This window comes from Delphinus delphis, chromosome 17 (assembly GCF_949987515.2).
Source record: "Delphinus delphis chromosome 17, mDelDel1.2, whole genome shotgun sequence".
NCBI lineage: Eukaryota > Metazoa > Chordata > Mammalia > Artiodactyla > Delphinidae > Delphinus > Delphinus delphis.
This window is the reverse complement of record NC_082699.1, coordinates 476,976-489,229: the sequence shown is the minus strand read 5'-3', so window position 1 is coordinate 489,229 and position 12,254 is coordinate 476,976. Positions and strand designations below refer to the sequence as shown.

General features: G+C 38.7%; 1 protein-coding gene across 2 annotated transcripts in view; it reads right to left on the bottom strand.

The window, feature by feature from the left end:
• SPIDR (scaffold protein involved in DNA repair) overlaps window positions 1-12,254 on the bottom strand; it is a 353,204-nt gene that overhangs the window by 183,429 nt on the left and 157,521 nt on the right. For both annotated transcript variants that reach the window (XM_060035355.1, XM_060035356.1), the window contains exon 8: window positions 9,320-9,533. In XM_060035355.1, coding sequence (XP_059891338.1) covers window positions 9,320-9,533 — 214 coding nt within the window. The remainder of the gene's footprint in view (window positions 1-9,319; window positions 9,534-12,254) is intronic.

The following is a 12,254-nucleotide window of genomic DNA, read 5'->3' as shown; positions in this document are numbered from 1 at the left end:
CATTACAGTTCCACCTCAGATACCATTTCTTGAGCTGCTACTACGTACTGGCAGCCTTCTGGGTGCTCACACATGACACTTTCACAGTCTCCTTGAAAAAGCCAATGAGATAGCTATGAATGCTCTGTCACACCTGTGGAGAAGGAGGGTCATGGCAATCAAAGAGCTTGCCCCTGCATATCTAAATCCTGACTTTTCCAGCTGCTGCCTGAAGGCTGGACTTACAATTAGCCTACATCACAGAGCTAGAGGGGCAAGGAATTAGTACAGTAAGTGCCCTACATATGAACCTTCAAGTTTGCGAACTTTCAAAGATGCGAACGTGCATTTGCATGTCCGTCCAATCACGTAAGTTAGTTCACATGTCTGGTGTACACTGTCATATGGGTGCATCCTCTACAAGTGGTTGTGGTTTTGCATACCTTACTGTACAGTACTATATAGGGTATACTATCTTTATTTCAAGCCCAGGATGTCCGGAAGCAAGAGTAAAAGCAGCGGTGATGCAGCTGGTAGTGCTAAGAAGAGATCTGCAACGCGGGAAACGGCAAGGGGATTTTCTTTATTTGAGGAGGCACTGTTAGTTTTTGAGGCACAGGACCCGAACGTAGAACGGTACACAAAGATCACAGCAGCCATTCAGAATGCAATCCAGTGCTACCATATCATCTATGACGAGAAAAAAAGAGCTACTCCCCAGACATCACTGGACCGCTTTTTCAATGGGGTAGACAGAATTGAATCCAGCAAGGAACCAGAACCTGTGCCATCAGTGTCAGGCGTGAATGAAATGGCAGGTCGCCCTCCGTCTGCTATTGCTGACGATCCTTCAGCTCTACCATCTCTCACCACCTCTCCCTCCTCCAGTCAGTAACTCTTCTTGCCTGTTCACTCGATGCCAGCCCCTGGGTGCCAGCTGTTGTACTGTACTACTGTACTTTTTAAGGTACTGTACTGTAAGATTAAAAAGGTGTTTTTTTGCGTTTTTTAATGTGTTATTTGTGTGAAAACTATTATAAACCTATTAAAGTACAGTACTATATAGCAGATTGTGTTACTTGGATACCTAGGCGAACTTTGTTGGACTTATGAGCAAACTGGACTTACGAACGTGTCATATGTAGGGGACTTGCTGTATAGTCACAATGTGAGGTATAGTGGGGGTTAGAACTTCAGTATATGAATTTAAAGGGAACACAATTCAGTCTGTAACAACTTTTGTGGCCTAACATCTGGGTTTAGTTGGAGAACCTTCTATGCACAGTTAAGAAGAATATATATTTTGCTGTTTTGAGATAAGAGTGCTCTCTACATACTTGTTAGGTCTAACTGGTTTACTGTGTCATTCAAGTCTTCTGTTTCCTTATTGACCTTCTGTTCGTTCTGTTCATCATTGAAAGTGGGATACTGAAGTCTCCAACTATTTACTGTAGATTTGACTATTTTCAATTCTTTCAATTTTTGCTTCATATATTTTTGGGGCTCCTTTGTTAGGTACATGTATGTTTAGAATTGTTATATTGAATCTTTTACCAATATATAATATCCTTCATTTCTCATAACCTTTTTTTAAAATTTAAAATCTATTTTTCCTGACAATAATACATCCGCCCAGGTTCTCTTTTAGTTACTATTTGTATGAGATATATATTTGTTTGTTTTACTTTCAACCACTTTGTGACCTATATCCAAATCGAGTTTCTTGTAGACAGCACATAGATAAAACCTGTTTTTTTGTTGTTGTTGTTTTGTTTTTGTAAATGCAATCTGCTAGGCTCTAACTTTTAATAGTTCGGTTTCATCGTTTTACATTTAATGTGATTACTGATAAGGAAGGTTTTATTTCTACCATTTAGCTATTGTTTTCTGTATGCCTTATATGTTTTACTTTTTGTTCTTCAGTTTCTTCATAACTGCTTTTCTTTTTTTAACTTAGGTGGGTTTTTTTTTTGGTATTGTGCTATTTTAATTATTTCTTCCCTTTGTCTACATTTTTGAGTTATTTTCTTAACTTTTACCTTAGAATTACAATTACTAAGTGTAACAACCTATTTTGGAAAATACCAAGATGAACATCTGTATACTTTGTATTCCCATTAACACAGATTTATAAAGTATACGAATATTTCTCTTAAATCATACAGGAGAAAGAGAACATTACAAACAATACCAAAATTACAATAACATTGCCTTTTATATTTACCTTTGTAGTTACTTTTCCCAATGTTCTTCATTTTTTCTTGGGTTCAAGTTGCCTCTTTTTTTTTTTAGAATTTTTTTGATGTGGACCATTTAATTTTTTTAAGTCTTTACTGAATTTGTTACAATATTGCTTCTGTTTTATGTTTTGGTTTTTGGCTGCGAGGCATGTGGGATCGTAGCTCTCTGACCAAGGATCAAACTCGCACCCCCTGCATTGGAAGGTAAAGTCTTAACCACTGGACCACCAGGGAAGTCCTCAAGTTGCTGTTTAGTATCCTTTCGTTTCAGCCTGAAGGACTCCCTTTAGTATTTCTCCTAAGGTAGGTCTACTGGTAATAAATGCCGTTCAGCTATTGATATCTGGAAATGTCTTAATTTCTCTTTCATTCTTGAAGGGTAGTTTTACCAGAGAGATAATTCTTGGTTGACAGGTTTGGTTTTTTTTTTTTCCTTTATGGTTTTAAATATGTCATCAACTGCTTTCTGACCCCACAGGGTTTTTTTTGTTTGTTTTAAACATGTTCCAATTTATTTTATAAGGCCCTAATAATTTTGAAACCAATAGGGACATTACAAGAAAGGACAGTGTAGGCCAATTTCTCTCATGCATACGATGCAAAAATTCTAAACTAGATATTAGGAGATTAATTCCAACAATACATAAAAATGATATACATTACCTATAAGTGGGCATTATTCCAGGAATTCTCAAAGATGATATACAAAAACACAGTATGCATAGGCTCAGCATTAGTAGTCATCAACAAAATGCCATTTAAAATGAGACTTTTTACTTACTTTTTTATTGAAATCTAGTTGACTTACAATGCTGTGTTAATTTCTGCTGTACAACAAAGTGACTCAGTTATACGCATATATACATTCTTTTTTATGTTCTTTTCCATTATGGTTTATCACAGGATATTGAATACAGTTCCCTGTGCTAAAAAGTACGACCCTGTTTATCCATTCTGTATGTAACAGTTTGCACCTACTAACCCCAAACTCCCAGTCCATCCCTCCCCCACCCTGCCTCCCCCCTGGTAACCACAAGTCTGTTCTCTATGTCTGTGAGTTTGCTTGTTTTGTAAATAGGTTCATTTGTGCCGTATTCTAGATTCCACATGTAAGTGATATCATATGGTATGTCTTTCTCTGACTTAACCTTACTTAGTATGATAATCTCTAGTCGCATCCATGACCCCACAGTTTTCAATGAGATATCAGCTCTTAATATTATTGAGGATCCCTTGTACATGACAAGTTCCTTTTATATTTCTGCTTTCAAAAGTTTTTGTCTTTAGATTTTGACAATTTCACTACAATATGTCTTGGTGTCGATCTCTTTGATTTTATTGTGTTTGGAGATCACTTACCTCCCTGGATATGTATATTTATGTCTTTCATCAGATGTGGGTCGGGGCGGGGGGGTTCACCCATTATTTCTTCAAATACTTTTTCTGATGTTTCCTCTCTTCTTCTAGTACTCCTATAATGCACATGTTTCTCTATTTGATAAGACATATCCCACAGGTCTCTCAGGGTCTTTTCATTTTTCTTTTTGTTCCTCAGACTATATAAGTTCAATTGTCTTATCTTCAAGTTCACTTATCTTTTGTTTCACTTGTTTAAATCTGTTGTAGAACCTCTCTAGTGAGTTTTAAAATTTAAGTTATTGTATTTGGGTTGGCCAAAAAGTTCCTTTGATTTTTAAGTAAAAATAAAAGATACATTTTTTCATTTTCACCAAGAACTTTATTTAACAATGTATTCTTGATTTGATCACTGTCAACTTCAACTGGTCTACTCAACCATGGAGCATCATCCAGAGAGAAATCTCCAACACAAAACTTCGCAAACCACCTTTGACATGTTCAATCAGTCACAGCACCTTCTCCATACACTGCACAAATCTTTTTTTGCGTTTTTACCTTTCTTGAAATGATAAAGCATAATATGCCAAAAATGTTGCTTTTTTTCTCCATCTTCAATATTAAAATGGCTACACAAAAACTCACCAATTTTGGTAAGGTTTTTTTTAAATGCACTGATATGACAGCTATCACCATACAGTCTAACAAAATTGTTTCGAATGAAGTTAAAAGACAACTAAGCGCTACTAGAGCCATCTTATGGAAAAAACTGAACAAACTTTTTGGCCAACCCAATACTCTTCAGCTCCAGAATTTCTCTTTGCTTTTTATAATTTTTCTATCTTTACTTATATTTTCATTTTGCTCACATATTATTTTCCTGATTTCCTTTAGTTTTTAATATATAGTAAACCTTTAACTCACTGGAAATATTTAAGACAGTTGATTTCACATACCTGACTAATAATTCCAATGTCTGGGCTTCCTCAGCGATGTCAATTTTTTTTCCTGTGAATGCACCAATTCTTCCCTGTTTCTTTGTATATTTTGTAATTTTTGTTGAAAATTGGACATTTCAGTATTATTTTGGCGTAACTCGGGGAATTTAATTCTTCCATTCCACAGGGGCTGCTGAAGCTTAACTTACTGAGAGCTGGATTCATCCATTTATGAATTTTCCATACTATTTTGTAAGTTGTGTGCTCCTTGTCTTGTGTAGCAAAGTGGTATTTTTGTTTCATTGTCTCTGTCATCAGCTAGACCTGACAAAGATTCACTTAAATGTTTGGTTCCAAACAGCAGGGAGGTAGACATGTACTGTCTCTTCAACTCTCCTGGAAACCACTTCAGCCTGTGAAGGGGCTGGAAAAATGTCCACTAGCCTCTGCGCCAGTGCCTCAGTGATCAAAGCTTCATTCAGCAATCAGTACAAACCCTGATATACTGCCCACCCTGGCTCTAGCATTCTGCACCAGGATTGTGGAGATGGGTGATGTGGGACAGTAGCTGCTACCAGCAGCTGAAATTCCCCATTTTTTTTTAACATCTTTATTGGAGTATAATTGCTTTACAATGGTGTGTTAGTTTCTGCTTTATAACAAAGTGAATCAGCTATATGTACACATATGTCCCCATATCCCCTCCCTCTTGCGTCTCCCTCCCTCCCACCCTCCCTATCCCACCCCTTTAGGTGGTCACAAAGCACCGAGCTGATCTCCCTGTGCTATGCAGCTGCTTCCCACTAGCTATCTATTTTACACTTGGTAGTGTGTATATGTCCATGCCACTCTCTCACTTCGTCCCAGCTTACCCTTCCCCCTCCCTGTATTCTTTACCAAAATCTTCCCTCGACCACAAATGTTCAACTCTATAGAATTCTAAAGTCATACTTCACATGGTTCCTGCCCGTGCAGCAGCTGTTTAGGTGGAGGTGTGGGTTCCTGGAACTCCCTGCTCTATGTTCTGAGACACCACTCTCCTTAGTTGCCCTCCTGATCCACCTTCTTAGACTAGGAAGACAGTGGTCACTTGTTTGTATGCTCCCCTCTTCTTCTGCTTCCCTCTACTGTGAATCATAATGCACATTTTCATATTAGATACTCTGAGCACTCCTATAATACGGTAACTAGTACGCATTTAACCAGCCTTTCCCAAAGTTATTTAAGCACAAGGCCTTCTGGTCATATTCCTATGAAGACCCTATGGAAAAGTGCCTCATGGAGCAAGAGCTGACACCTGCTTCTCCTTCTTTCTCATGTAAGCATGAGTGACAGATTTCCTTCTCTTCCTCCCTCTAGTTTTTCAGATTATCCAGATTACTGTCATTGTGCTCATTTTTTCATTTTCACACTGCAGTAGTTTTCTATTTATTTCCTTTTCTATTTATTTCTTTTTATTATTTATTTATTTATTTTTATTTATTTTTATTTTATTTATTTTATTTTTATTTTATTATTTTTTTTTAATTTTATTTATTTATTATTATTTATTTATTTATTTTCTATTTATTTCCTCTGAAGACACTCTGTAATTTTGGTGGGAAAAGACTGGCTGTCATAACAGGAAGATAATCTCACCCTATAAACAAACCTTCCACCTTCAGCATTGCTTTACTCCTAGCAATTTCTTCATCTCACAGAATCCCAGGTGGCAAAGATGGAGCAGGAACAAAAGCAGCTGTGAACAAGCCTGAGGGCTCTACCTCGGCAGTTACCACACATGGCTTACACTGAAAACCAGACCAGCTGACAGTTTCTCTTTGGGCACCACAGTCTCTCTTGTGTTTACTCAGGGCTTTAGGTATTGCTGGTGTCAAGAAGGTACTGCTGACTGTGCCATCAAAATCTGCCCCAAGTCTCCCCATTTTACTACATGGTGCCCTAACTCACTTGTTTCCTCAAGCCAGAAACTCAGAGGAATCTTGTTTCTTGTCTCTCCTTCACAAACCACATCAAATCCATCAGCACATCCTGGTGCTGCCAACTCTGAGATACGTACTGAATCTACTGTTTACCATCCTAGTCCAAGTCATCATCTTCCCGCACACTTAAGCTACTCCCAAAGTCTCCTGGATGCCTTTACTCTGGCCTCCTTCTAAGTTATCCTGCACAAATTTCAAACTGTGAGTAAGACCACATCCTTCCTTTCCTAGACAGCAGGAAGGATTTAACACACCAGCTCTTTAACATTGTACACATGTTCTCCATCCTCACTTGCTGCCACTCCTGCTGCAGAATTCCCCTTCATCCATATGAACTATGTATATTCCTGCATACACCATGCCACTCTGGCCTCTTGTTCTTTGCTAATTCAGCCTCCTCTACTGCAAATGCCCTCACAGCCCCTTCTTTGGTTCTTTCCATACACACACACACACACACACACACACACACACACACACACTCTCTCTCTCTCTCTCTCTCTCTGTCTCTCTGTCTCTCTCTCTCCCCGCTACCGACCTATCAGTCATGCTTACCTCTTCACCGCTCTCACATCCTTTGTACAGACCTCTATTACTATACTTCCTAGAGTCTTTATCACATGTTTATTTTACCTTTCTCTTCCACCATAAAGTGAGTCCCTTAAGGGCAGAGACGATTTGTCATTCATTTTGAATACTGTTTTACCCATTATTTAGCACAAGACTTATTATACAGTAAGTAAACATCAAAAAATGCTTCTTAGCGAATGTACAAATCAATGAAATACATTGATACACCCTCTCATTCAAACAGGGAACATAACAAGACTGACAACATCTTGATGATTATCTAATACTCAACATTAATCATATAGTTATTGAATGTCTACCATAGGCCAAGCATTATTCTAGTCACTAGGAATACAGTAGTGAAAAAGTTTTGATTTGGAAGTTCTAGCCAATGCAATAAGACATGAAACAGGTAAAGAAGCATAAGTATTAGGAAGGAAAAATCAAAATTGTTATCATAAGTAACATAATTGTATAAATAGAAAAGTTTTACTATACAAAACAGACATATGAATTGATAAGAATATCCCCCGGGCCCCAATGAATATATGAGTAGAAGTTAAGAAAAACAATTTGCAAAAGAGAAGCTGTCAACAGTAAATAAATATAAGAGAAAGTATTCAGTTTGAGTATTCAGCAGCAGGTACTCTACTATGAGGTTTACAGTTTACTTAACTGTATCAAGAAATCACAGCAGTAACAGCAACAACAAAATGTATACCCTTTTGGGATTGACCCATATACACTACTGATGCTATGTATAAAATAGACAACTAATGAGAATATACCATATAGCACAGGGAACTCTACTTACTGCACTGTGGTGACCTAAATGGGAAGGAAATCCAAAAAAGAGGGGATATATGTATATGTATAGCTGATTCATTTTGCTGTGCAGTAGAAACTAACACAACATTGTAAAGCAACTATACTCCAACAAAAATTAATTAAAAGCAAAAAAAAAAAGGTATATCCTTTAATCCATTAAAACAGTTCCTAAAATCTACTCTGAGAAATAACCCGAAATATGTAAATACATATATATGAATATCTATTAAAGAGTTATTTATGTTAGCAAAAGAATGGATATATACTATATGCTGAGAATATGGAAAGAGTAAAGAAATTATAATGTGCAGTCATGAAAATGTTGACGGTGGTATTGACGTGACTGCTGAGAAACTGTCAGCAGTGGAAACAGCTATAAGCTTTACAAGTTATTATGGTAACAATATATTGAGAAGCACAAAACCCACATTCAAAGGTGTCTACTGCATCAGAAGTCAGGATCATGGTCACCCGGAGCAGGAGGAAGAGGAAGGAAAGGGGAGAGTGTTGCAGTCTCAGGTATGGACTGCATTCTATTTCTTGGACTGGACAGAAATGTATTCACTTTGTGATTACTTGATGAAATGTATACTTATAATCTGTGTACGATTCTATATTGTATATTATATTGTTCAATTTAAAAATGTATTAGAAATTTAAATAAAATAAAGTAATGCAAGTTACCCTCTGATATCCTCAGCCTGTCTGTGGAAGAATTTAATTAGAGACTGATGATCACTCACTATGGACACAATGAAAAGATCCCTCCTCTGGGGAAGAAGTTTAACTTAAAGATCTTTAAGTTGAATTCAAACCTAAGAATTTAACAGATGAATGAAACTTAAAAACTGTCAATAAAATTAACAGTCCTTAAAACAAGTCTGCTCAAACCTTCCCTCTTCTTTTGGTGGTAAAAATTAATACCCTATGCAGAAGAAAACAAACATGGTATCCTCAAAAATAATTTCTGATCCACTAATGACCACTTATGCCCCTGAAGATCAAACCCTATTATGTCTTAATTCGTGATTTTTATCCCCCTAAAGTAATTAGCAAAGAAGTATTAAATTAATGTGTATTATTCTATTGTCACATAATCACTCTTACGAAAATTATATTTCTAAGAAAGATAAAAACAAAAACAGCCAGATTTCATAACAACACACCACTTAAGCAGGAATCTTGATGTGCTTGTTTCTCCCTCACCACCTCACCACCCCCGCCAAATTATCAAAAATTTGCTACCAGAAATACAAACGAGCCATCAGAGACAGTTCAGAGCTTCTGTTACATAAAATCTATGTCGAATCCTGGCTCCATCCCCTGGCATTACTGTATAATAAAGTGACAAAAATGTTCCTGATAAAAAGGTCTTTTGAGACAAACTCACAGTTGAGGACTGTGGGGATCAGTTCTCTGCACTCACCAGGGAGGGTAGATGCGGATGATGTCTTGTGGAAGTCCCCGGAGGCAGCGTGCAGTCTCCTTGGCGAAGAGAACCCTCAGGCCAGTCCCAGGGGCCCCACCCTGAGAAGAGCTGTCAGCCTGCAGCCCCGATAACTGCTCACACATTGCAACTTGGATGGTGCATTCCTCATGAAGCTCTAGAATTTTCACAGTTAATATACCAGATTTTATACCTAGAAGGTGAAGAAAAGAACAAAAGCAAAAATGAAGTCTAAAAGACATATGGTCCAAGTGTGAATAAAATTATCATGAAAAAGAGAATCACTTTCAGATAGCCTTCTTCACCTGGAGAAAATGGTCTATATATTGATACTTTGAAAAGTAAAATACAGACTCTAACATGCTCATGGTAACATCTTTTTTTTAAATCAATATATCCTGCATGTTGCATTTAATATGTACATTTTAAGCAACATAAGAAACAGTTTTCTATCATAAAGAAACAGTCTTGCACATACGGGAAACTCAGATCCATCACTTCACAAAGCATGTTTTCACTCCAAAACTTGAACCCTTTCAAAAATCACAACAAAAGGAGTATGACCGGGTCCTCTCCACCTCATTACCTGCTCTGATTGTCTACTTTGAAATGACACAGTATGACTGGCCGGCTGCAAGTATTCTAACGATCGTGGACGTTCAAAGTTGAGGATTTCTGTGGACTGATGGGAGTTAGGGCTCTAAATTTAAATGGGTGGAATTCGATCTGGATTCAATCACTGGGTCTCTTATTAATTAAGTTGGCCAAGTTACACAGCATTTAAACACCTCATTTTTCTCATGTGTAAACTGGGGATCATGCCACCTGCCTCGATTAACATTTTTAAGAATTAAGTAAGATAGATAAAGTTGACAGTGTGCATAGCCTATAACCTGGAAATCCCAGCGATGTACCCAGGAACTCTGTCACATGCACCAGGAGATCTAGACAAGGCTGCACATCTCAGTGTTGTTTGTAAGAGGAGGAAACCCAGCATCAGTCCATAGCCAATGGGTAAACTGTGGTGGGTTCATGGAAGAGACACTCTACAGAAGCTTATGTGAATGGACCTGATCTGTACATATCAGCTTGGAGAGATCTCAAATACAAGAGGGGTAAACAGTATGTACAGCCTAACACCCATAATGTTATTTTTCTTGAACACAAAGAATAAAATATTGTTACAGGTACATATGTCATACAGGTACATAAATATGGACTAGCAGGACACACAGAAAACTCGTTGTAACTGTTGAATCATGCGAGAAAGAGGAGTGTGACTCAGGAAGGGAACCCAGGGGATTTCAAACTTATCTGCCGTATTGTTTGTTATAAAAGATTAATATGTGTTATTAATTCTAGGTAGTAAATACACTTTTTTTTATTACTCTCTGCTTTTTAGTTAAAAAAAATAAATGAATTAAATGAGATAAAACCGAAGTGTCCGGTACAGTGCCTTGCTAATAACAGACACCAATATGACTTTCATTACCACTTTAGCTAACTGGTTAACAGTGAGTATAAAAATTAACATTTAAACAGTACCAGCGCCTTAGTTATATAGTTTAATTTCGTTTTCATTTCTTTCTCCCTTTCACTTTTCTCTAGTCATCTTCCCCTGGACCCCAAGTTTTCCACGCCCTGCTCTCTCTGAGTGCCTTCTGCAAGCGTTCATGTATGAAGCAAGGTCATGGCATCTCCCCAGAGCACTATCTGGAACTATGATTTCTAAGTATGTGTCTATCGTGAGACTGTTTCTCAAGGTAAGAAGGAAACAGAAGGGGCAAGGATGTGACCAAGCACATCCTAAGCTGTGCTGGCTCAGCTGGGCTGGTCACTATGGAGAGTAAAACACACTGGAAAGAACGGTGCTGCCTAGGAAGTGAAGACTCAGCCTGCTCTGCCGCGACAGGTGTCTTTTTAATAAAAAGCAGCTCACCTCAGCTGGTGAACAGGAAAAGAAGTCAGGATATGTGGGGGTCACTGCGGTGAGCACACCGTTTTTCCTGGGCAGGGCAGCAATTCAGTGGGTAGAGTTCAGCTCACTGGCAGCAAAGGGAAAAGCCCTAGTGGTAGGGACTGCACTAGCCACAGGCAAATTTCTGGACATACTTTAGGAGTTTTCAAAACTTTTACCTGTGCTCAGGGGTTACCCCCAACACTATCCTCGGCCACCAGCAGCGGCCGCTGTCCAGAGCCCCATGGCCCGTGCTCTCCAGCACCCACTGTCCTGCTGGAGTTCAAGCGGCCAGTGGTGCCCGGGCAGCACCATTCTCCCTTTGGGTAACCAATCACTGGCATGTGCGGCTGATTAAAAAGCGATATAGGTTTTCAGCGGTCTGCCCCCAACCCTACAGTCCACATAGACCCTGACAGACTTTACAAAAGGCAAGACACTACAGAAACACATAAATAGTATTACAGCAGAAATACCTATATATTTATGATGAGTCACACTGCTACTGACTGCAGTTTCTTTGAAGATTTTTATGAGAACTCCTGACAATATCTAATAACTATGAACCCTGATTTGACCATCACCACAGCATGCTTGGTGACTAAACAGGTTTGGGAGTGCTATCTTGGATGCACACAGGGCTGCGAACAGCACTTCTCCACCAAGCACCGTGAAGTCCCTCCCACAGGATGTGCTCCCACACAGGCCTGAGGAGAAGCCAGTGGTCTGCCTTCCCTGCACAAAGTAAGCAGCGTAATGTCCTCTTCCTCTGAGGGAGACAACCCAAGACAAGTTATGCATTCGATGCAAGCTTTCAATCTGAGCACAAGAGATGCTGGTTTTACAAGCGAAGAAGACTGTTCTGCAGTTAGATGGAGGAAACATAAAAGGCCATTCTGGGGCTTCCCTGGTGGCGCAGTGGTTGAGAGTTCACCTGCCGATGCAGGGGACACGGGT